Here is a 25,245-nt window from a genome sequence, read left to right on the forward strand (position 1 = left end):
CTAGATGTCACATCAATAACAAGGTATGTAGTATGATTATTGATTTGAGGAGTTGTATTAATCTAGCTAGCACTACTTTAGTTGAGAAATTGAATTTACCTACCTTGAAACACCCTAGACCATACATGTTGCAGTGGTTGAGTGATTGTGGGGAGGTTAGGGTAAATAAGCAAGTGCTAGTTTATTTTTCAATTGGAAAATACCAGGATATGGTCCTTTGTGATGTAGTGCCTATGCATGCTGGTAATATTTTGTTGGGGAAGCCATGGCAATATGATAGGAAGGTGATCCATGATGGGTTAAGGAACATATACAGTTTTGAAAAGGATAGAAAAACAATCAAATTTGCTCATTTAACTCCAACACAAGCCCATGGGAACCAATTGAAACTGAAAAGTGAGGTTGCTAAGAAAGAAAGAGTGAAACTGAGAGTGATCAAAAAAGAAAGAGTGAAAGTGAGAGTGATCAAAAAAGAAAAAGCGAAAAAGAGATTGAGCTAAAAAGTAAAAGTGAAAGTGAGATTGAGCTAAAAAGCAAGAGTGAAGGTGAGATTGAGAAAAAAAGAAATAGTGAGGCTAAAGAGGAGAGAGAGAGAAAAAAGATGACAGTGAGGTTGAGACCTCAAGAAAAAAAGAGAATGGGTTGGAAAATAATTGTGAGGTCGAGAGTGTAAAAAAAGACGAAGAAAAAGAGAGTAATAGAAAAAAAAAGAGTGAAACAGAAAAAGTGAGTAAAACAGAAGTAGAAAGAAAAGAGAGAGTGAAGAAAGTGAGAGAAAAATAAAGAGAAAAGTGAGTTTTTATGCTAAGGCGAGTCTTAGTACTAACGAACTTGACGTATCTTTGCCTAATATTGTTGTCTCTTTGTTGCAGGGATATAAGGTCATGTTCCCTAGCAGTGTGTTTAGTGGATTACCACCTATTAGGGAGATAGAGCACTACATTGATTTTGTGCCAAGTGCGACAATTCTTAACCGACCTTTCTTTCAAAAACATGAGTCCTTGACACACATGAAGGGACAAAGTAAGTTGTTGACTAGAATGCATGCTAAGTGGGAGGACTGTATTGATACTTTTCCTCATGTACTCAAATACACATAAGATACGGAAAATTTTGTGGTTGATGCTTTAGCAAGAAGGTATGTCCTTGTCTTCATTTTAGATGCAAAATTATTGAGACTTGAATATGACAAGGAATTGCATTCTAATGATGATGACTTTGCTAGTGTGTATGGAACAAGTGAGAAAACATCGTTTGGTAAGTTCTATAAACTAGATTGGTACTTGTTTAAAGAGAATAGACTTTATGTGCCTACTAGTTTTATACATAAGTTGCTTGTGTGTGATAGACATGGTGGTTTGTTGGGTAACCTTGGTGTAAGGAAGACTTTTGTTGTGTTGCATGAACGTTTGTGGGAATATCATTTGCCATTCAATGACGTGTTGCATGAACGTTTGTGGAAGTATCATTTGTTATTCATTGATGTGTTGTATGAACGTTTGTGGGAGTATCATTTGCCATTCATTGACGTGTTGCATGAACATTTGTGGAAGTATCATTTGTCATTGATTAACGTGTTGCATGAACATTTGTGAGAGTATTGCTTGCCATTCATTGAGTTTGCATATAATTGGAGTGGTCATTTTCATGTAAGGAAAACTTTAGGTGTGTTTCATGAACGTTAGTGGGAGTATCATTTGCCATACATTGACTTGTTGCATGAACATTTGCGAGAGTATCATTTGCGTTTCATTGAGTTTGCATATAATTGGAGTGTTTATGCTACTATCCAATTTTCACCTTTTGAAATTGTTTATAGACTTAATCCATTTACTCCTCTAGATTTAATGCCTTTACCAGTTGATGATAGGAGTATCTTGGACGGACAATTCCAAATTCTTGAACAAATTAATGATAATGCATATCAAGTGGATCTTACAGGTAAGTATCATATTTCTGCTATTTTCAATGTTGCTAATATTTTTCCCTTTGATCCAGGTGGAGATTCAAGGTCGAATCATTTTGAGGAGAGCGGGAATGATGGGCACCAACATGGACCTAATCTTAAAGATCATTTGCAAGTTCCATATGGGCCAATTACAAGGTCAAGAGTGCAATGCAAGGATTGGCAATCCACTTGGGACGAGTTTAACAAGAGCCCAACATTCAAGATTGGCTTGAAGGATGAAGATCCAGTTTTGATTCATTTGATAAGCTGTAGAAGAGGGCAACAACATGACTTAAAGGCTTTGGGCACTTAAAGGCTTTCAACTTATTTAATTCATTTAAAGGACTTATTTTATTAGTTTAGAATAATTAAGTTTATTATGGGAAGGACTTAAAAGAGGCCTATGTAAGGGCATGTTGGGAAAGTTATTATTTCATTGAACTAGGGTTTTTAGAGGTTACTGTAGCCGCAACATTGTTCATCCAGGGGCATTTTGGGTAAAAGGGGCTTTATTTTAGCTAGGGTTTTAATTAGGTTTAGGTTTAAATACTCTTTGTAGCCTCATTTTAAGCAGTTTTATGAAATTTGATGAATTTATTCATTGTGAGTTGAGTTTTACTCCTCTTGTTCTTTATTGAACTATTAAACTTATCAAAGGTAAATCACAACCTTTGTAGCGTTTCTCCTTGTAATCTGGGTTCTTGAGATAGGTTTTTCAACGGGTCTAGATTTTAATATAATCTAGGTTCTTGAAACGAGTTCTCATGGGATCTAGATTTTCCATCCATTGACTTGATTTTGGCTTCCTTGAGGAGTTTTCAAATTAATTGTGGGTTCAAGGGATTTCTTTCCTACGGGTTCATATCAGGATTGATTCACAAAATATGCCCATTTCCTCCCTCTCTCTCACCCCTACACTGCATCCATAGTGGCTCGACTCTTCTTCTTTCAAATGTTCAGACTACATGGTATGCCTATAACCCTAGTCACTGACCATGATGTTATATTCACAAGTTCCTTCTGGAAGAAGTTGTTCAAGCTTCAAGGTACAAAGCCGTCTTACAACTCAGCTTACCATCCCCAGTCTGATGGCCAAACTAAGGTGGTGAACCGTTGCGTATGGCAATACCTAAAGTGTTTTGTACACCAGAGGCCGAGAGAGTAGGCCTCATGGCTACCATGAGGGGAGTGGTGGTATAACACCAACCTTCATTCCTCTACCAGATTAACTCTCTACGAGGCCTTATATGGGGTCCCTCCACCCACACTGTTACAATATGTCTCGGGTACTACACAAAATGCAGAAGTTGATTCACAGTTGAGGTCTAGGGAACAAATCCTAGGGATTTTGAAAAATAATTTACAAGCAGGACTTGAAGCCATGAAAGGGTAATATGACAAGCATCATACCAAATGGGAATTCGAGGTGGGAGACTTAGTATACCTCAAACTTCAAAAATTTCGACAGTAGAGTGTCTCCAAGCGTCAAAGTTCCAAGTTTTGTCCTAGATACTTCGGTTCTTTTATTATGGTACAACGGATTGGGGATGTCATTTACAAATTGGAGTTGCCTTAGGGATTACACGTCTCACTTTTCAAGAAGCATCTGGGACTGACAGTTGTACCCTCACCAGATTTGCCACCTCTAGACCCTCAAGATGCCTTTCGTGTTGAACCCGAGAAGACACCCGATCAATGCATGAGAGAGTTTCCAAACAGGCCTTTGATTAAGTTGTTGGTCAAATGCAGTGGAGCACCAAAAGAGGACTCCTCGTGGGTTCTCATGGATCAGCTACAGCGGTAGTACCCTGACCTTGTGGACAAGGTCTTCTGTAGGGGAAGATAGCCGTTAGGGACTTCAAGAAGGAGATAGAAGAGTTGAAGTGTTGGTCATGTCGGAATTGAAGATGGGGATAGAGAAGAGTATTCTGATGGGCTGGGCCATGGGCCGTTATGCGTAGTTAGGTAATAAACATGTTCTTGTCTTAAAGTGTAGTAGATAGCCTTTTGTGTTTTGGTGGCCCGTTACACTATTAAGGGCATGTTAGTCATTTATGCTTTGGTTTGTTTTGCTTTCTATTATAAGTGTGGTAGAATGTTCTGGGAAAGTATCATGAAGAACAATTATATGGCTAACACCATATTGGAGGTGCTGATTTTCTTGAAAAATCAGTGTCTCTTATATATTTCCTTTACAGTTTTTCTCATAAATTAGATCTAAAGTAGAACCAAAACATTCGGTCGAGTGGGATCGTAGAGAAACTAAGGCAAATACAGGAAGTCCTTTTAGAGATTGAGACTAGTGCAGCAATCCCAAGCTACACTTTAGGAGCCCTTGGGCGGCCGATCAAAGAGGGGTAAGGAGAAAAGGTAGAGCGAAGTGGCAAATAGAAAATAACGAACGGTTAGGAGACAACGGGTGTACCCTTCTCTGCATAAAATTACTGAAATATGCCCAAACTTCAATAATCCTAACGACATCATTTTTTTTAATCATTCTCTTTCTTATTCCTAAAATAAAAAGAAACAAAAAAACACGACATCCTTAAACTTGTCTGTTTGTTCTTATGGAGCGAAGAAGTTCAGAACTAATTAAAAAAAAAAATCCTAGTGACTAAAAACATGTTGGAAGGGATATTCCATACCTGACCCACTAGGTTGGGCCTGGGCTAGATACTAAGGTCCATCTTGAACTAGATCCTACCCTCCCAAGGCCCATGAATCACCAAAAGAGCCTGACCCACAAACTGTGTTAGTAGAAATGGAATGCATATCGTGGGAATCAAGTTGAAGGGCTCAGATGAGATGCACCAACCCTAACACTCGCCTATGACGCCTAGCATTAAAGGATCTATGCTAGCAAGTGAACCGAAAGCAAGGGCAACCTTCCATTCTCTGACGATGGGAACAAGAAGTGACGCCAAGCCACATTAATGGTGCCACCTCAAAAGCCACGCCACAATAAAGGCCATGTTATGGGCGTGACACAAACCCCTAACACAAGGTACGAGAATGTCCCCCTCAAGCCTCATATAAAAGCCATGCTCCAAGTACGAATGAGTCTCTATTAACTCTATCATTTTCCTACAATTCTCCAAGATGAAATACTGACTTTAGCATTAGAGGTTCCCTGGACCACCACCGAGCCCACCTTTATCTTTGTGATTGCAGGTAGAAACACTAGCTCTAGTTGCAGGAACTTAACCATGGTTTATGGAACACGATCTTAACAGTGGCACCATCTTTGGGATTTCTATAGATGCAAGGTTTCCTTCTTTTGTCGTCTACTTAACTTTCACAAGTAACCGACGAACAAGAAGCAACGTTGATGAATACGGCATGACGTTTTGCAGAGATGGAAGATCGTATGAGAAAGATGGCGGAAGAAGTTGAGAACCTTCACTGTGAAAATGAAGCTTTGAGAAGAGCCAATACTGAACAACAAGATGAAGCAGGTTCAAGTAGGAATGAGTAGGAAGAATCCCAAAGCTCTGTCAAGCAAATGCCGGTGAAAAAGAAAGAAGGAAGATGCATCACGAGTTGTGAAGCCTCGTGGACAAGTATGAGGAGATGATGAGGAAGATGGGCACCTCCTCATTAGAGGATCAATTGCACTGCTGCCACCAAAGTTCAAGGTCCCTCAAATGAAAATGTATGATGGATCCAGGGTGTAACGCCCGTCCTTTGGTGGGACTTTTTATAAAATGATTTTAGAAAGGATGACGGGAATTACCGTTCGATTTAAAACTTTTTGCTTCCATGCTTAGGGTGCAAGATTCTACGTTTATAAAATAAAATGTGCTTTGATAATAAAAGAGGTTTACAGCGGAAAACATCAATTTTAACAATAAAAGGCCTCTCGTACAATTAACACTCATGCCTAGACTTCCTTGCTCTTTCCCATGGGCCGTGTCCGTCCTGACCATTCAGTTCCTGTGGGGGGAGGGACATACATAAAAACTAAAATGAATCGATTACTCGTAAGTATTACTTCATACAGTTAAAATATAACAACATAGGTTTTCATTCATGCATTCACCATTTCATACATACTATACGTACATGCATACGTGCATTCATTTGAAAACATCACTGGACGAGATTTTCTTTTAAAAGGGGCTTTCTTTTGTAAAACATGTCCCCCATCAGTGCCTTCATTTCTTCAAGAATTCATGCGTTCATGCAATCATCCATACTTTTTTATCACTTTCATAGACCAGTACACACTATTACGCCCCTTGTGTTGGGGTTAGCGGTCTTCCTTTAGACTCGGACTCTATCCGTGGCCACGGGTTGGGAATCCCTTTTTAGTCAGAGGGCAGTACTGGGTGCACTTCCAGTACTACTTACCTGGCATTGCAATCTGCCCATTCATTGGTACCCTTTTCATTCATTAATTCATGTGGCCGTTACGTATCTTCATACATTAAATGTTCATTTCATTTCAGTCCTTTCAGTTCAATCCTTTTCATTTAACAATTCAGTTCAGGGAAAAACATCATTTAAAACATGGGCTTAAACATTCAGATCATTTCAGCTTTATCTTTCATTTAACAGTTCGTTCATGGCATTCATAAAAGTATCGGTTCGTAGCATCCATAAAAGCATCCATTTAAGCTTGAGGCATCAGCCTCATCATTGATTTTCTTTAGAAAATACATACAATAGATACAACATATAGTCATCCATTCACATGCGTACAATTAATACTTTGGGTGTGTAAACAGGGGCTGCTGAGGAGGGCCATACATACGTATACCTTTGAACACTTAGCATTTTCTTTCGTAAAACATCTTTCGTGTCTTTTCGTAATGCATTGTAAAGAAAATCGTTTCATTTTTCGTATCTTTTAGAAAACTCCAAAAGAGTATGAATGTAACACTTACCTGGACTCTATACTACTTGCATATCATGCAGTCCATTCATGTGCATGTCAGATGACAACCTACATGCATACACATAACCTTAACGTCATTCTCTATCTAATGCATAAGCAACTTAAACTAGAAATAGAACTACACATCACTTGGAACACTCTCCTTCTATCCCATGCTCTTACGTGTACTTTACTATGCTAAACCCTGCAGGGATCACTTACGGTCACCTCATCTTCCAACTCAAGGTCTTGCCTCGAGTGCTCATCTACTAAAGTGAACTCATGATTCACCTTAGGATTAAGACACTAAGACCTTTCGTCTTACTCTTCTTACTAACCACATTCGACGCATGATTCCGACCGACGGAATCACTCATCCCAATCCTAACAATACTCCCGTCACTACTTTCATGCACCTTAGCCCATACTAAATCTTCATTCCCATCCATACAAGCCACATGGCTCTAAGCCAACTCTGAGGATTAAGCACCGTGTAACTATGCTCAGGACAGATTACCCATTATATATGGTGAATCTGTCCGGCACATGTGTCTAACTAGATTACACATGTACCTTACCCCTTATGACCAGAGACCAACATATAACATGTTGATCACCTACTTGTAGGGACAAGGGCCATACTCCGATACCAACCTTCTCTTAACCCGGCTAGCATGACTCTTTATGCTACTCGTCCCTTTTAACAGTTCATCCCAACACTTAACATAATAAGACTCCGTTCACAACCACACCTCACGTCACGTCATATAGCTCGAGACTACTCACAAGCTACACCGTGAGCTTGTCACATCACCTGACATCCCACTATGCCATTCTTACACCAACTCCTAACTCATCACGAGTACGGTCCCTCACGTACTCCTGATACATCGTGACATCTCGTCACGTTCCCGCTACACCATTCCAAAACTAACTCCTCACCCATCAAAAGCACGATTACCAGTGGTCATGTCACTTCGTGACATTCCCCTGTCACGCTTCCGCTACGCACTCTTACACTTGTTCTGCTACTTCATGCATACTCCTAGCCATAAGTCAATTACGGTGACACCTGTCACCTCAGGCTATAGGCTACGCTATAACTACTTCGGGACACTGTTCCATAGTTCCCAACACTATTTACCACGCTCTACGCCTATCAACCACACAATCATCCTTATCTCTGCGACACACCGTGTGGTGTGTCGCTGCACTTCTTGGAGTACACTCCACGTATACTCCATTTTCACACGCTACGACCCAACACCTTTACGACATACGTGCCACATGGTGCATTACTCCACTACGTGGAGTACACTCCTTGTGTACTTCCTTCACACACGTTACGCCATATCACTACTACAGCATACCCGCAGTATGGTGCATCACTCCATCACATGGAGTACATTCCGCGTGTACTCCCTTCATACACACTATGCCACACACAGAGTACACTCAGCGTGTACTCTTCCCATTCCACATGCCACATCACCAATACAGCACATACTCCACAACCACACTACACAGCACACTTCCCAACTATGCCTAACACTTCATAGCGCACTACACAGCACATCACATCTCCATACAACACAATGAACTTCACAATACTAACAACACAATCCACAACCTAACCAACCAACTAACATTTAATATAAATAACTAGGGATAGAGAGTTAGACCATCGACGGGATAACCCGTGTGTTGCTCGCTGGTCGTCATGGCTGATGATGTCGGAAGGGTTGCACGTGGCGGCTAACCCACGTATGGTGACTGTTTGGACTTTAGGATAGCTAAATGCGGTCTTGGAAGGGCTCAAGGTGGCCTTGTGATGGTGGCAAGGAGCGTAACACGATAGATCTAGCCGTGTACAGTGGCGGTCAGCCACGCACAGTGGCTACCCACCACATAAAGTGGTGGTTCGGGCTTAGGGTTAGACCAAGGGAGGTCAAGGGAGGTTGCTGGTGGAGCCGTGGAGGCTCAGTGGTGGTGGCACAGCGGTTCACGGTCGTGTGAGAGGAAGAGATCCCGTGAGAGAGAGTGAGGGAGAGTGTGCATGCTGAGGATGCCGGAGAGGGTGGTCACACGCCGTGGGTGGTGGCGTATGGTGGTGGAGGGTGAGAAACCCATGCGGTGGAGGAGTCCCATGCAGTGGATCTAGGGGAGGCTATCGGTCGTGGGTCTAAGGGAGGAGGAAGGGGGAGACCAGGAGGAGCTCGTGGTGGTGTCCGGTGGCCAAGGTGGCCGCACACGGTGGCGCTAGGGATGTGCCCAGTGAACCCATGCATGGGTAAGGTTGTGTATGTGCAGGTGGTTACATGGAGGGGGCCGAGCTCGCTGGAGAAGGATGGCCGGTGGGAGGGGAGGCTACTGTGGAGGTGGTGGCACCACAGGACGGCACACGGCGATGCAGCAACATCAACCCCATTCGGGTTGTGCACTGCTGAGAGAGAGGAAGAGAGAGCGTGAGAGAGGAAGACCGGTGTGGGGGAACTCGCCAGAGTGAGGTGGTGCCAATGGAAGGGGCAGTGAGGCTCACCGACGCACAGCGGGGTCGGGCTGGGTAGTGGAGGAATTGGGCATGGGGAAGGACAGCATACCGCATATGCGTGAGCTGAGGGAGGAGAGAGAGAGGGAAGGGAAAAGTGAGGGAGAAGGAAGAGGGGCTGGGGGTTTTATTCTGAAACCCAACGTCTGGGGATCTACGCAACTATCTAACGATGAGAGATTAAAACACTGATTTGAAAATACATAAACATTAACTTAATTAAAAGCACTTAGGGGAATTAAGATAGAATATTATTTAAACTAAAATTTAGTTTATAAAATAATATTCCTTCATCATTAATAAATGATGAAGTCTTATTTAATATCTTTAAAAGAATAAAACCATTTAATTAATTAAAGTTTTCAACATAATTTAAATCTCATAATATTTAAAATAACTGAAATCATTTTAATAATAATATTAAAATGATTTCCGACAATTATAATATTTTTTGAGCTCTTCAAGAATATTATAATTGTCGTATTTAAAATCAAGTTTAGTTCAATAACACTGGAAATACTCCTTATAAATATTTCCAGTACATTTAAAACACTAGGCGTACTTTAGAAGTCACATAGTATCTTTAAAAACACGCCATCAAGGTTCAGCACGCATAACGAGGCTCACAGTTCTTAGAGAGAAGGGGCGGATGGTTACATAATTTTCGTCCTCGAAACTTGCTTACGTCAGAAAGAATGAACGTACGTCAGAAAGAAGAAGCGTACGTAAGAAGTAAGGAGCGGGGTGTTACATAGGGACCCCCTTAAGCACCTGGAAACTTTCAAGGCTCATATAACCCTACATGGTTTTTTTGCGGAGATTGCTTGTAGAGCCTTCCAACTGACCTTGAAGGGGGCTGCGAGAGAAGGGTTAGGATCATTGGCACCCAGATCAATTGACAGCTTTGGAGAACTAACCCGCCTATTCCTCACACAGTTCATGGTAAGCAGGAGGAGAAGGCGACCAAACAGTGTACCTCCTAACCATCAAAGAAAGGGAGGACGAAAGTCTACAAACATATCTGTCTAGATTCAACAAGGAGCATATAATGATGGATGACAAGGATGAAAACATCACCTTGGCAGCACTCCTGGGAGGCTTATGGCCTCAAGACTAGTTCCTGGCAGAGTTGGCAAGGAGAACCCAACCACACTATGAGAATTCATGGATAAGGCTGATGACTTTATCAACGCCGAAAACACACTCTAGGCCTTAACCAAGCCCAGAAAGATAGAGTTGGAACAAGCAGATAGAAAGGCCAAGGCATAGCGCAAAGCTACAGCCCCTGAGAAGGCAAGGGGGCCAATAGGAGTGGGGGAGGGATAAGGCACCTTCCTAAGAGGCCTAGGATCTCGATACGACAAGATTATGTTGTTTGTATAGAAGGAAGATAGACCAACTGCCCGGGAAGTTGACAACCGAAACTAAGGTCGCCGCTACTGCACCTACCACCAAACAATGTCCCACAACATCGTAACTGCTTCTCCCTCAGAACAGGAGGGGGAATGTCAGAGTACCACCCCCTTAGCACCAAGCCAACCGTATAGGAGAGCAGGAACAGAGCCTTGGAATGTTTGATAGGCCAAGGAGGAGTGAAAGCTTAAGGATGCGATGGGTGGAGCGAGAGCTTGCATAACACCGCCCCTGGACGCCGCCCCGCAAAGGCGGCCCCTAGGTAAGATTAGAACCATCTCCGGGGGGGTTTGTTGGCTATGGCTAGACCTCCTCCAATAGGAAAGCACACACCAGGAAGGCACGATACAAGGAAGTATACTCAACAGATCACTACTTGTCCAAACAAAGAAGAAGTGTGATTGAGCTGGTCATCTCCTTCAGGGAAGCTAATGAAGAAGAGGTCCTCTATTCCCATGATGACACCCTAGTGGTGACCATGCTTGTGGCCAACTTCACCACTAGAAGGATCCTCATTTACAATGGCAGCTCCGCATACATTCTTTGCTGGGATGTCTTCACCCAAATGGTGATTGATTTTGCCTGCCTACGGCTGGCGCCCATGCCTTGCGAGATGACCCCATGACCCCAACTATAGGGAAGAGAAAACCTTGCAAATAGAAGAACTACACAGCCCCTTAAGTAGGGGATTAGACGAGATCCCAAAACTGCCTACTGCCTCCACAACTTTCTCCCTAGCACCATTCGCAAGACTTGTCCTAGGCTCGGCCTCTTGGGAGGTCATGGCAACCTCCACCTCCTCTTCCACCAAGGGTTCTTCGAGGAACTCCCTATCCTTTGGTGTAATTGCTACCTCAGGCTCCTTGGCCTTCACTGATGCCATCAAGGCCTCCGTCTCCGGGGGGGGGGGGGGGGACTAACGACACCTCCATCGGGCGAGATTGCTGAAGCCTCATTGGCCTCACTGACACCTCCATGGCCCCAGCCTCAGGCATAGCAGCAGGAGCCTCGCAAACCTTTGTGATCACCTCCAGGTGCACTTCCATCAAAGAGATTTCATGCTTAGGGGAATAGTCGAAAGGGACTCAGGGATGGAGACCCTATCCTTGCTAAGATCGAAGACATCCCTGCCCTCGCTTTCTTGTACTTGCTCCCCAGCAGATGGAAACCCCTTGCCCTCTACAGCATGCTCGCCACCCTTCGAGGAGGGAATCATATCTATGTCAACTTTAGGAGACGGGACAACGAGAGCCTTGTAGAAATGTAATGCCAGCATCTCCTTAACTCAAGTGAGGGTCTCAGTCTCCATCGCACTGCCTGGCGGGGTAGGAGAACTCACGGCCTGAGAGACCAAGGGTGGGGATCACTAGCTGAGGAACCTCACCCATCTCGAAAGTGACTCGGCCCCCTTGGGATGCGCTCGCATTCCCAGTCTGTCTCGACAAGGTGACAAGTCTCATGGTCTAGGAAGAAAAGGATGGTGGGATGGGCACAACTGCCCCCACAATGGCTAAAGATGGTCTCGGCTAACGAACAACCACGGGAATCGAAGATTATCCAAGAGGGGGTGGTGGAGCAGAGTCAAATCTATTGTCCCCAAACTCCTCGGCGCGAGGCTTTTTCCCTCTCCCCTTCCAATGGCTGGCTTAGGGCCTCTTACGACCCTAGGGGCTGTGGGTTGCATGGGGATGTGACGGTCATCAAAGTGAATGTACGTCGGTGGAGCTTGGTATCGCCTTACACTAGCCTCCCCTAACAAGGCCTTAGAATAAACATCCCTCCTGGTGCAACTTCACCCAAGCATGGACAATCTCCAATCGGATCTCCTCCTTCTTGGTGGGTGTGGATTGGACCTCCCTGTCCACCAGCACGATCCTCTAGATGGTACGAATGGGGAACTCCTGTCGAGTAGTTTGTCTGGTTGGGAACTCCCACCCCTTATCGGACATAAAGAAGAATTGTTGGTTCCAGTCCTTGACCCAATTGTATTGCTGCTCCAAGCGGGCCACTATTTGCCCTTGGCGTGATCGAAACCTACAAGTGTTCCCTTTTTGCTTCAAGAGACTATGGGTTAAGAGGAACTCCCGAGCAGTGAGGTTTAGATGCTTTGGGTTGACCTCTTCCAGTGCTTGACACCAGACAATGTAGCAACATAGTAGAATCCTCCACGTGTTGGGGTGGAGCTGTACAAGAGCCAAACGAAGGTAGTCTAGCACGTCACAAAACGGCCAGCAAAAAGGAAGTCGTAGTCCGCTAGAAAACATATTAAGGTATAACACCACATTCGAGGCGTAACCCTCAGAGTCTACGACCCATTCAAAAAGAGTAAATGGGTGCAAGTCCTACGATATGCGCTGCACGAAGCGACGCAGGAGGGGAACCGTTAGCCGTTACCCTGACAAAGGAAGTCAAACTGGCACACTCAAGTGTACATCCATTTGTTAGAGACGTGTAGTCGAAACGTCTCCAGAAATAAAAGAATTCCCACCGAACACATTTGACAAGAATTGATGGGATAACTGGAAGGGATATTCCCCTCTCGACCCACTGGGTTGGGCCTAGGCTAGATACTAAGGCCCATCTCAGACTAGATCATGTCCTCCCACAGCCCAGGAATCACTAAAAGAGTCTGGCCCACAAATTTTGTTAGTAGAAAGGGAATGCATTGCACGAGAAACAAGTCGAAGGGCCCAGGAATCAGGAATCACCAAAAGAGCCTGACACTCGCCTCCAATGCCCAACATTAAAGGATTTATGGTAACAAGTGAATGAAAAGCGTCAGCAACCCTCCATTCTTTGATGATGGAAATAAGAAGTGATTGTTCCGATTTCCAACCGTAGAGACGCCACACCGCATTGATGGCGTCACCTCAGACGTCACGCCACATTAAAGGCACAACCCCTGACACAAGGTACAAGGCTGTACCCTCGAAACCTCATATAAAAGCCATGCTCCAAGTACGAATGAATCTCTTTGAACTCTATCATTTTCCTACAATTCTCCTAGACAAAATACTGACTTTAGCATTGGAGACTCTCTCGACCACCACCGAGCCCACATTTGTCTTTGTGATTGCAGGTAGAAACATCCCAGCCCAAGTTGCAAGAACTTAGTTAAGGTGTACGAAACACAACCTTAACACATGTGATAATCAATTCATATAGAGAATTTTATATCATAAAATGAAAGGAAATTTTAAATTTAAAAGATTATAACAGTATGATTATTGAAATAAAAATTAAAAACAAATTAATAATTTTTTGATAAAATAAACAAAATTCAAAGATAGAATTACATAAAAATGGGTCAAGACTCAAGGACCCAATCTCATTCTAAAAACAAAGAGTTGACCAGCCCGGCCCAGTTCAGTCTAGCCCGACGTAGCATGATAAAACCGACAAGAAATGTTGTTGGTGACGTGGCGAAGCGATTAGCAAACGCTCGACCACTGGCATACGGCATACGGCATACGGCCGAAACTTTGAAATTCCGATAGTCTGTGTTTTTCTGCATCTCTCTCAGGCCAAAACATAGTTGATAACTTGAAACCTAAATCCCTTCCTCCATCCGATCGATCGGAGTAAGTTCCTATGTAAAGCTTACTCTCTTGTTCCTGGGAAAATCCTAAATGATGAAGAAGATGAAGGATGGTCCTATGGGTATATATTAGGATTTTAAAAAGAAGAAAGAAACGATGGGTACAGGACGCCGAGCCCGGGGACTGGTAATAAAGACGCTGCTACTGATAGGAGGCGCGCTTTTGCTGAAGAGACTGACCAAGTCTACCACTCGCTGGGACCATGCTCGCATCGTTGCTCACTCTCTTTCCGGACAAAAGGTCCAACTCTTCCACTTTCTTTTCCATCTTCTTCTATTTATCAATCAATTCTACCACTTTATTAAATGCGTGATTTGTCTCTCTCTCTATTTTTTTCCCCCCTTGCAATAGTTCTCAATGGAGCAAGCATCCAGAGATCCTGATAATTACTTCAATTTCAGGTGCTTCCGTAGACCCTCTAGCCTATTATAATTCATGTTCCTACTTTCTTGCGCGATATCTGGAAACTTCCTTAAGCTACTTATTTTCCGTTGAAATAATAACTGAGCTTCTTATCTCTAACCAATGATTCATAATCTAGACTGTATTTGTTCTCGTCAATTACCTTTTGTGTTTGGTTCTCTGTAGAATGCTTACATGCCCAGCGGCACAGATGGTAGATGGGTCAAAGGCTTTATATTTTGAGCAAGTGAGTGTATAACTTGCTACCCCTTCGCTTTCCTTTTTCCCTTCTTTCTTTTTCGTAAGGCACAGTTGATTAGGAACGGCTTCCTGATCATTATATTTGTTCATTATCAGTTGCTTTGTACCGGAAATAGATTATTTATGAGGGTTTTATTTCTGTTCCTAGGCATTCTGGAGGACTCCTCAGAAGCCTTTTCGGCAGGTATGCTAGTCTGTTCTCTCAGCTGTTAAAATCGCTAGTTTTTAGATGCCTTGATCTTAGCATTATAGAAATGGCTTGCTCGAGCCTTGTCTTCCTGCTTCTGCTATCGTTTTCTTTTTATAATTATTAACTTTTCAATAGTATTCAACTTCAATGGTGTTTCTATAGTGTATGTTTTTCCCCTTCTAAAAAATATAGTGCATTGATGAAGGCTAACTTGTATCTGATTGCAGAGATTTTACATGGTCAAGCCCTGTCCCAAAGATTTGAAATGTGATGTTGAGGTGGGCATCTGATCTGTTTTGCATTTTAATCTTGTAAAACATAATGTTCCGTTGCATGATTGAATTATGCAGATTTTGTTTATTGGATTTGATTTCTCTACTGTTTTTGACTTTGTTTGAGGAGCAGGTAAGTTCATATGCCATTAGAGATGTGGAGGAATACAAGAACTTCTGTGATCGCCCAAAGGACCAGCGGCCACAGCCTGAAGAAGTTCTTGGGGTGAGCCTTTCACCACTTCAAGTCATGGTCTTTGTTAATTAGATGTATATAATATAAGACAGCCCTTATGTGAATTGGCATCATCTAGTGTGGAAGAAAGATTTTGTGTTGTGCTTCTAAATCTTTGTATGCTTTTTTTAATGTTATATTTTGCTTGAATGTGTGGTATAAAAACTCTATTATAGAAACGAAATTTTAAGAAATTGGCAAAGCCAATGTATGTGAGGTGTGCAAATAGTGTAACACCCCAAGGGAAGGGCAAAGCCACATCTAGACTTTTTTTTTTTTTATAAGTAAGAGACAAGTATTATTGATATGAATGAAGTAGGCATAGCTCCGGTATACTGGCAAAGCCACATCTAGACCTATACTCTAAAAGATTTACTGAATGGTACAATTGAAGCCCCATTCATTATAAAGAGTAAGAACTTTTTCCTCCCAACAAATGTGGGGTCCCATATACCACTTACACTCATAAGTTAGAATGGGGTATCACAATATCCCGCTCTTAAATTTCCGATATCCTTGGTCCATTTCATCTCAGATGGCACGACTCAAGTCCCACGCTTCTAGTTGGGATAGGCTCTGATACCGTTTATAACGCCTAAAGGGAAGGCCCAAGCCACATTTGGATTTATACTCCAAAAGGACTAGTCATTGGTGTAATTGGAGCCCTATTAGAACCATTATAAAGAACAATAACTTTTTCCTCCCAATGTGGGGTTACATACACCACCCACACTCATTAGTCAAATATGTAGTATCACAAACAGCAAACCCTTAGATGTGTTTGGCTTTCACTTTAACGATTTTTATAAATTAATAAATAGGTGTGATGAAGAACACGTCAACAGAAGCATAAATCAAACCCAATTCTGACCACTTGATTATTTTCTTATACGTCAAACATCTGTGCAACATTTAAGTTGGTCATGGATTGTTACGTGTTTGGGTTGTGGCATTCTTATTTTCTTCGTAAATAATGTTAATTATCAAAATAAATGAATAAACTGGTGTGATGACATATCTGAAGTTCAGTAAGTTGGATCTGAACAGGGACATAAAATAAATTTGAAAAAAATATTTTCAATTGATGGGTTACAACCATGCGACAAGCCAATTATAGGGTACAGGTTGATCGGTCGTGGCATTTTGATTGAGTCAAATTTCATATTTAGTAGATGTTAGTGTTTTAGAGCGGTATCTTTGCATACCCTATGTTTTTCCTTGTCGACTATTTATTGGCAGTAAGGACTTGAAAGGAAAATTTCTGATATCATAACCATATAATTTGCTGTAACAGACTTTGCTAGATTTGTTCTTGCCACACCTGTTATTTCATAGGAGACATTGCAGATGGGTAGATTATGCTTCTTAGGTTTTAGCATGGGCTGATTTAACCTCAGGCTCAAGAATGGCATAGCGCTAAACCAGTTATTAATCTAGCCCATAGAAATTCGTTATGCGTTTGTAGTTTGACTGCTTCTGCTTGGGAACACTCATTAGCTAGGACTGCTGATGTAATGTGCTGGACATTAATGCCAGCAAGGTTTTGTGTTTGAGTTTGGGACTACATATTTTCATCTCAATGCTTTTAAATTGTTACTTGTGGCCAAACTCATGTTCTATCTCTTATTAATATGCAGGACATTGCAGAGCATTTAACGACAGTATACCTTAAAACCTGTGAGCGTGGAAAACGCTGTTTATATGAAGGTTCAACTCCACCTGGCGGGTTTCCCAATTCATGGGTACTTATCTGTTGACCCTGTTACCATTTATTCTTTATGATTATGCTCCCCTCGTATAATAGCTGTATGCAGGAAAACCTGGGAGTGGCATATGGATACAAGTTGAATTCTCCTCGACTTGTGATCAGTTCTATTAAAATTATTCAGTGATAGCTTTTTTCCTTCATGACAGAATGGTGCAACCTACTGCACTTCAGAACTTGCAATCTTGAAGAATAATGAGATGCATACCTGGGACAGGGGCTATGATGAAGATGGAAATCAAGTTAGTTCTTTTAGTCTTGTTCGTGTTGGATGATTACCTTCATGCATATTTATGGAAATTGTTTGCATTGAGATTAGAGCACTTTAACGGGAGTGCTTTTGTTTACGCGTTACAGGTTTGGGGAGCGAAGGAAGGTCCTTACGAGTTCAAGCCAGTGCCTGCCTCTATTTCTAATGACATGTTTTCTCCTTTAAATTTCCATACTCAGCAATCAATGGAGAAACGAATAGAGGGTTCACTTGTTCTACAAGACTGACCACTTGTTACGTATAGCCATCATCATTCGTCGGCTCTTTTCAAGTACTTTTTCACCATAAAGTTCTCTCTTTTTAAATATCTCTTCTGGTGGGATATTCACCAATATAGGCATGCGGTAAGCATGGTCTGTGACTGAATGAAAATTGCAAATGTGTCGCGAGAGAAATTCTAGATTGTGGTTAAATTTGTAGGAAACACATCCATATTTTGGTACATTAGTTCTACTATTATTCAGTCTGTAATGTCTTCCTCATCACTGCATTTGATTATAAGCTTATGTTAGTTATAAGTTATACTTCAAGTGTCTCCTGCAGAACACTCTTAAGGCCAGGGTTGCAAGTTTTATTTTTTATTATTTATGTTATTAAAAGAAGTGCCACGCGACTACACTTAAATAGAATTTCTCGCAGCCTTTATCAGCAGCAATTTCAGCAAATCGTCACTCGTTCTGGCGTTCTCTATTTATGAGCTATTTGATATTGTTTATGTGATAATCGATCAGAATCTATGTATGATATGTTTAACTCGCAGATAGTGCCGCGTCATATAAGGTGCTCAGCATCATATGAGACGAGATCTTTTAAACCGGAAAAAAAAAAAAAAAAAACACAAAACAAAATTGACTTGCTTCATTACTTAGGTGAGTTGTGATTCCTTGGGTAAACATATTCTACGCTCCTCCAAGACAGACTTCAATGGGTTTATATGTATGCTAAAAATGGTGGGGAAACTGCTCCAAGCTATTGGAATCGTGAATGGAAAATACGAACTATAAGAAATAGAATGTAAATAATACAGGGATCATTCTGTCCACGTTTATTATGGCAGCCCAACTATTAACCTAAGCTATTATTCAGGTAGAAGTATAATCCCGCTAGTGCCACAACTCCCACCACAAGTGCGATTGGGAGTGCCCTCCTGTTGCAATCCCCAAAAGTAATATAGTAAGGAACTGTTTGAATTAAGAAATGGGAGACAAAAGAGAAAGGAAGGGCACATCTCTTTTCTTCTGAAATAAAAAAGGTTTATGCTTACCCAATTGCTTCGTCTCTCTGAATTTGCGCTTTCCGTGCCTTGCGAGCATCACTTTCATTAGCATTTTTCGCCACAGCAGGTTCATAAGCCCTAAATCTTCGCTTAGGAGCACCACAGACTGCACAGCAGAATTGAGAGTGACGATTACGTAGTAGTATCATAAACACATCCCACGATCAACAGTTTCATAACTCTTTGAAGTTTGATCCTATTTATTAGTTCCAGTCCTTTTCAATTCTGAATCAATTAGCTAACATCGAAAAAAAAAGACCAATTAGGCTCATTATTCTCATGATAAAAAATGATGTTTTCTATCATAAATCTTATTAGGCTAATCACATGTTATGTTGTACGTTTTAGGTGCTGATATTTAAATCCTTGACACATTAAACCATTCAAAACATATCACATCTAGTGTTGCTGAAAGTTTAGCCTTATTTTAAGGCAAATGTTGTCTAGAATCTAGGCATAAAGCACAAATTAAGTGCAAGCACAGCAAGGTGCACCCGCTAAAAGTAAAGCACACATTTTTAAAAATGATGAATAAGAAAAAAAAATCCATAAAATAAATATTTATCCTAATTACTCGATTTATTAGATTGTTAGGTAACATAAAAGTAAGTAATAAACTATTTGCATAAAATTTCATACAAACCTATATAATTTTCTGTGCTTTACTCGACTTACACATCTCTGATATTTGATAGTCGATATATATGATTCGATCAAAATATACCAAACGGGTTATAACAAAAAAATCTCAAGAATGTAGCTATTGACTTTTATGCTAGCATAAACAATCAAATATCAATCCATCTCAAAGTCAACATGAACTATCAGTTCAAGATGCCACATATTGTCATATATAATATGAGTAATGCTACATACAATCGTAGAGTGCGTAAGCCTTGCACAATCGTTTTGAAAAGAGTAAGATCCACTATTAAAAAATTAGTTTTTTTTTTTCATGTGAATTCAATATTTACTCACTTTTTTTAAAAGAATTGCACGACGCTTGTGCATTCCACGACTGCAGATATCATTTCTCTTAAATCAATATTTAATAATATATCATTATACTATTTTTTAGAGATTTACTACTCATTAACACACCACACACCACATTTATTTTTATTTTTATTTTTTATTTTTTATTTTATTCCTCTTAAACTAATTGAGTTCTTCTACTCACCATGCATACACCGCACATTTGATAAGGAAAAAAAATATGTGGTGTGTAGTATGTAGATAATGAGTAGAATTTTTTTAATTTTTTAAGGTTATCTTTCTGTCTTGGGTTTTGTGATGATTTTGAAACACCCAAATATAGATAATGCTTAGAGATTATAAGGCTGGTTTGGTTACACAAAATATAATAAACAATTCAACTTTTTCAAATCTCAAAATAAAAATAATATTAAAAATTTATATTATAACAATATTTTATTTAATTTTCTACAAAACATCTCATCTCATCTGAACTGCATAACCAAACAGACCTAAATTCTTTGTTGAACTACATATTCTCTAAAGCATAGAAAAGAAAAACTACATATTGTCTAATTTGTGTTTATATCTTTAGAATTGGTTAGATTTATGTTGGCCTTCAAAAGAAATCATACAACTTTATCATGTTCATGACTTCTCTCAGTCAGTAAATTGTTCAAACGGAAAGAGCCACAGTTAAGGCTCTTAGGCTCATATTCACATGATGGTGAGTATTTATTTGAGCTAGCCATTGTGGAAGAGAATGTTATTTTGTTTATAAAGAGAATATTATTTTTTTTAATCTTAACGCCCGGTTTGGATATAAGAAATATTCATATCATCTTATCATTATAATTTTCTCAAATTTCTACACAAAATATAATAAATAATTCAACATTTTCAAATCTCAAAATAATAATAATATTAAAAGTTAATATTCTAACAATATTTTATTCAACTTTCATCTTATCTCAATTCACTATCCAAATGACACCTAAATCTTATTGTTTTCAATTAATCTAATTGATGTGACCAATGTTGGTAAAAACACGCTCTTAAGTACGACATGCCAACCATCGAGGGTGGTGACTCAGTGGTCTATGAGTTTGATAATGGGCACTAGGTTCTGGGGTTGGATCCCGCAACGGGAAACACTCAAGATTATTGTTGACCTATTGGCTCATGGACCATTGATGCCCTTGTGGGGTTTGGGTCAGATTATGGCTTAAGTCCAACTTGTGGGGAGTGTCTATAGTTCTTGTTGTCTAGGCCTCTCCTGTTTGGCTCTCCGGCGAGTTGGGTGCTACTATGGTCATGTCTAGGTAGGAAAGTCATCTCTAGTCACCCACTCTAACCCTTTTCTCCATACAAAAAGAAAAAAAAAAAAGGGACACGCCAATAACAAGCGCTTCACATATAAAAAGCAAGGTGCATTTATAAAAGTGTGCTTTTTATGTGAGTGCAAAGAATTGAAAATCGAGCTTTTGTACTTTTTAAGAAGAAATTATCAGACTTATTTGGGGCATGAAATTATCATCTCATTTCATCTTATCATTATAACTTTCTTAAACTTTCACACAAAATATAATAAACAATTCAATTTTTTCAAATCATAATTCAATCTTTTAAAATCTTAAAATAATAAAAATATTTAAAAATAATATTTTAAACTTCGTTAATAATGATGAACGTAGCTTCCTTTTCCAAAGCATCTATGAGCAGGTCCATTCCCCATATGTGTTGAATGGTAACTGCGTAAAGCAGAAATATTGAAACAGAGGAGAAGGTTGAAGGTGATTTACCAGGACAGAAGTACTTATCAGGTACTTTCTCGAAGGGAGTTCTCTCATTGTAAATATAGCTGCATCAACAAAGGTTGGAATGCGGTTAAAGGGAAACAAAATCAAAACCCAAGTTAAAAGGAGGTAAAAAAGGGTACCCGCAATCGCGACAAATATAGGCTTGCTTGGAGGCGACACGCATAGAGAATCTGGGTGCAGCAGACGCAGGAGTCCGTTGTTGAGGAGAAAGCAAAAGGTTAAGTGAAGGAGAGAAAAAGGATGACTTTAGAGCGAACAGATCGGGCGGTCGTCGCAGACCGGCATTGCCGATTGTGGCCAAAGGAGACATTGTCGGTAAAGACTTGATGGTGTGAGATCTTGAGGGTGCCTTCAGCTGCACGGCCATTTTCTATGGCCTTCTCTTCTCCTCTTCTCTGTAGAAGAATGGACGTAGAAAAGCGGAGAAGGGATGAGAAGATAACCGTTCTTCCAGAACATACGTGGAAGCGTGGCTTTCATACATCCGACACAAGCCCCTCTTTGGACACTTTGGTGCTTCTCTTATCTTCTACCAAGTGCTCCAAACCTTTTAGGCTCGGTTTGAATTGACGTGGAACCATCTCGTCTTGTCTTTTGTCTTACCTTATCTTGTTAAAATTTTTACAAATTTTTATATAAAAAATAATTATTTTAAAAATTAATATCTTAATAATATTCTTAAATCTTAATATAATAATAACATTAAAAAAATAATATATTAGTAATATTTTATTTAATTTTTCAATTTTTATCTCATCCCAACCTACTATCTAATTTTGATAACTTACTTATAGTCCAAGAACTCAGTCCCCGCATACTCCCCTACATGTCCTTGTCCATGTCAACCTAAGTCAAATGACCAAAAAACCCTGCCTTGCGATGACCAAAAAACCACTCCTCATGCTTGATTTCGGACATTCAAGCTTGAATTTCAATCTCCTATTGCCCAGCCCGTGCCACCCAGGAGCAAAGAAGTGATTCGAGTTCTGACGTCGACCTACTCAGCTCCTCCACAACCATCAGCCGGTAACATCGACCCAAAGCAAAGCTCTAGTTTTTGGCCCGGCCCACCACCCGAATTTCAGCCTGCAGCTCTATCAACTATCGTCGAGGTTCCCACTAAAGATGTTTTGAGAAACTACTATCTCACGAGTTGAGATAGAGAGTGTGCTTTCATTCCATATTTATAGTAGCATATACAAGCTGATCCATCTATGGAAAGTGTTCAAAATATAGAAAGAATGCTATATAGAAAATACAGATTAAATACACAGCTAATTAGACTACTATATAAAGCTAACAGATTGATTTACTTCCTAAGTATAGACATTAGTTGGCTTGAGTAGATTGCTGAGTAACTTAGGAAGGTTGCTGAGATCTTGTGCTGTGTAGCTTGATTGAAGCACAACTGCTTGAATTCTGTCATCATTCCTTATATTTCCCCTCAAACTTGACTGTGGAAGAAAACAAAGACCAAGTTTGTCACGCAACAGCTTGAATTGATTTTTGAGCAAAGGTTAGTGAAGATATCTGCAAGTTGAGCAAGAGAGGTAACAAATTTTGTTTCCAATGAGCCAAGTGCCACTTTTTCCCTGACATAATGGTAATCCAGTTCTATGTGCTTTGTTCTAGCATGTAGAACTAGATTGACTGTCATATACAAGGCACTCATGTTGTCACGGTGAAGAGAGGGTGTTTTCAGTAATGGCATTCCAAGGTCTCTGAGTAGAGTTGAAATCCATGTTAATTCAACTGCAGTGGCTACCATAGCCCTATACTCTGCCTCTGCACTTGATCTTGCAACTTTTGGTTGCTTCTTTGCACTCCAATGCTTCCAAGAAAAGTGCAATAGCCTGAGGTGTATCTCCTTGTTGTTGGGCAACCTGCCCAATCTGCATTAGAGAACCCATATAAGTCGAGTGAGCTGCTGGACATGATGTGAATGCCTAGTTGTGCAGTGCCTTTCAAGTATCTGAGGATCCTTTTGACAAGCTAGAAATGATGCACTGTTGGCGCTTGCAAGAATTGATAGACATAGTTCACACTGAATGACAAGTCTGGTTTGGTGAATGTGAGGTACTACAGACCACCTACAAGACTTCTATAAGTTGTTGGATCATGAAACAACTCCTCAGAAGTAGTAGGTTGCTGAGCTTTGGAAGGCATAGGTGTTGCCAAGGGTTTGCATTCATGCTTATTGGCTTGAGTCAACAAGTCCATGATGTACCTGTGTTGAGATAGAAAGAGATCAGTACCCACTCTAAGAACTTGTATTCCCAAAAAATGATGTAGAAAACCCAGGTCTTTGATTGAGAATTTTTGGTTGAGCTGAGATATCAACCACTGAATTCTCTTTGGATTATCACCAGTCACTACCATGTCATCTACATAGAGTAGAAGAATAAGGAGCCCCTAATTTGAGTGGCATATAAAAAGATTGGGATCTGCTGAGCTTGAGTAGAGGCCAAGTTGTAAAAGAAAGTCACTTAGCCTGTCAAACCAAGCTCTTGAAGCTTGTTTGAGGCCATACAATGTTCGGTTTAACTTGCACACATGCTGAGATCTATTTCGATCTACATAACCAGGTGGCTGATCCATGTAAACAGGAGTGTTAAGAAAACCATGTAAAAATGCATTCTTGACATCTAATTGATGCAATTTCTAGTGTTTAACAGTGGCAAGTGTAAGGACTATTCAAATGCTGGCAGGTTTGACCACCGGTGAAAAAGTTTCTGTAAAATCCACCCCATCAACTTGACTAAAACCTTTTGCAACCAGTCTTGCTTTAAGTCTCTCAAGAGTGCTATCTGCCTTTAGTTTAGCTTTATAGACCCACTTGCAACCAACTATATTCATCCCCTTAGTTTTTGAAACCAATTCCCAATTGCCATGTAGCAAGTTCTTCCTCCATTGCAGCAAATCAACCAGGATGTTTGAGTGCATATTTGATGGACTTTGGTTTAGAAGGAATAGGAGTTAGAGCATGCAAGTTTGCATAACGAGGATTGGGTTTGTGAATGCCACACCTAAACCTTGTTTGCATAGGATGTTATGGAGGAGTTGGCTACTCAGTAGCTTGAACAGAAATGAGTGGTGATGAGAGGGACATACCATCTGTTTCTGGAGTAGGGCTAGAAACCATAGGAAATGAGGGAGAAGCAGTCTCAGTTTGAATGGCTGAAGGGAAAGCATAAGTAGAAGACAATGGCTGCTTTGCAGGTTCTTTAAAATTATCTTGGTGCCATTCAGTGAATGTTGAAAGTTCCCCCTCAATTGTGGGAGAGTCATAGAGTAGTGTTGGTTCAGAAGAAGGGAGGACTGATTCATCAAACACGACATATCGTGAGGTGAAAATACGACCAGTTGGTGGATAAAGGCATTTGTAGCCTTTGTG

General features: G+C 40.7%; 2 protein-coding genes across 2 annotated transcripts; one reads left to right on the plus strand and one right to left on the minus strand.

Moving 5' to 3' along the window:
• The first annotated feature begins 14,201 nt into the window (after positions 1-14,201).
• LOC121237222 (chromophore lyase CRL, chloroplastic) lies at positions 14,202-18,302 on the plus strand. The gene is made up of 9 exons (XM_041133860.1): positions 14,202-14,624; positions 14,736-14,785; positions 14,973-15,033; positions 15,196-15,231; positions 15,465-15,515; positions 15,643-15,735; positions 17,382-17,486; positions 17,659-17,751; positions 17,867-18,302. The coding sequence occupies exons 1-9, from the start codon at positions 14,481-14,483 to the stop codon at positions 18,005-18,007; spliced, it is 774 nt and encodes a 257-aa protein (XP_040989794.1). The 5' UTR covers positions 14,202-14,480; the 3' UTR covers positions 18,008-18,302.
• A 318-nt stretch (positions 18,303-18,620) lies between these two features.
• Positions 18,621-22,391, minus strand: LOC121237223. The gene is made up of 4 exons (XM_041133861.1): positions 21,971-22,391; positions 21,834-21,892; positions 19,045-19,162; positions 18,621-18,927 (listed from the first exon to the last, which is right to left on the minus strand). Exons 1-4 carry the CDS (start codon positions 22,216-22,218, stop codon positions 18,846-18,848), a joined length of 507 nt encoding a protein of 168 aa, XP_040989795.1. The 5' UTR covers positions 22,219-22,391; the 3' UTR covers positions 18,621-18,845.
• Between the last annotated feature and the right edge of the window lie 2,854 nt (positions 22,392-25,245).

This window comes from Juglans microcarpa x Juglans regia, chromosome 6S (genome assembly GCF_004785595.1).
Source record: "Juglans microcarpa x Juglans regia isolate MS1-56 chromosome 6S, Jm3101_v1.0, whole genome shotgun sequence".
In the NCBI taxonomy this organism is placed as follows: Eukaryota; Viridiplantae; Streptophyta; class Magnoliopsida; order Fagales; family Juglandaceae; genus Juglans; species Juglans microcarpa x Juglans regia.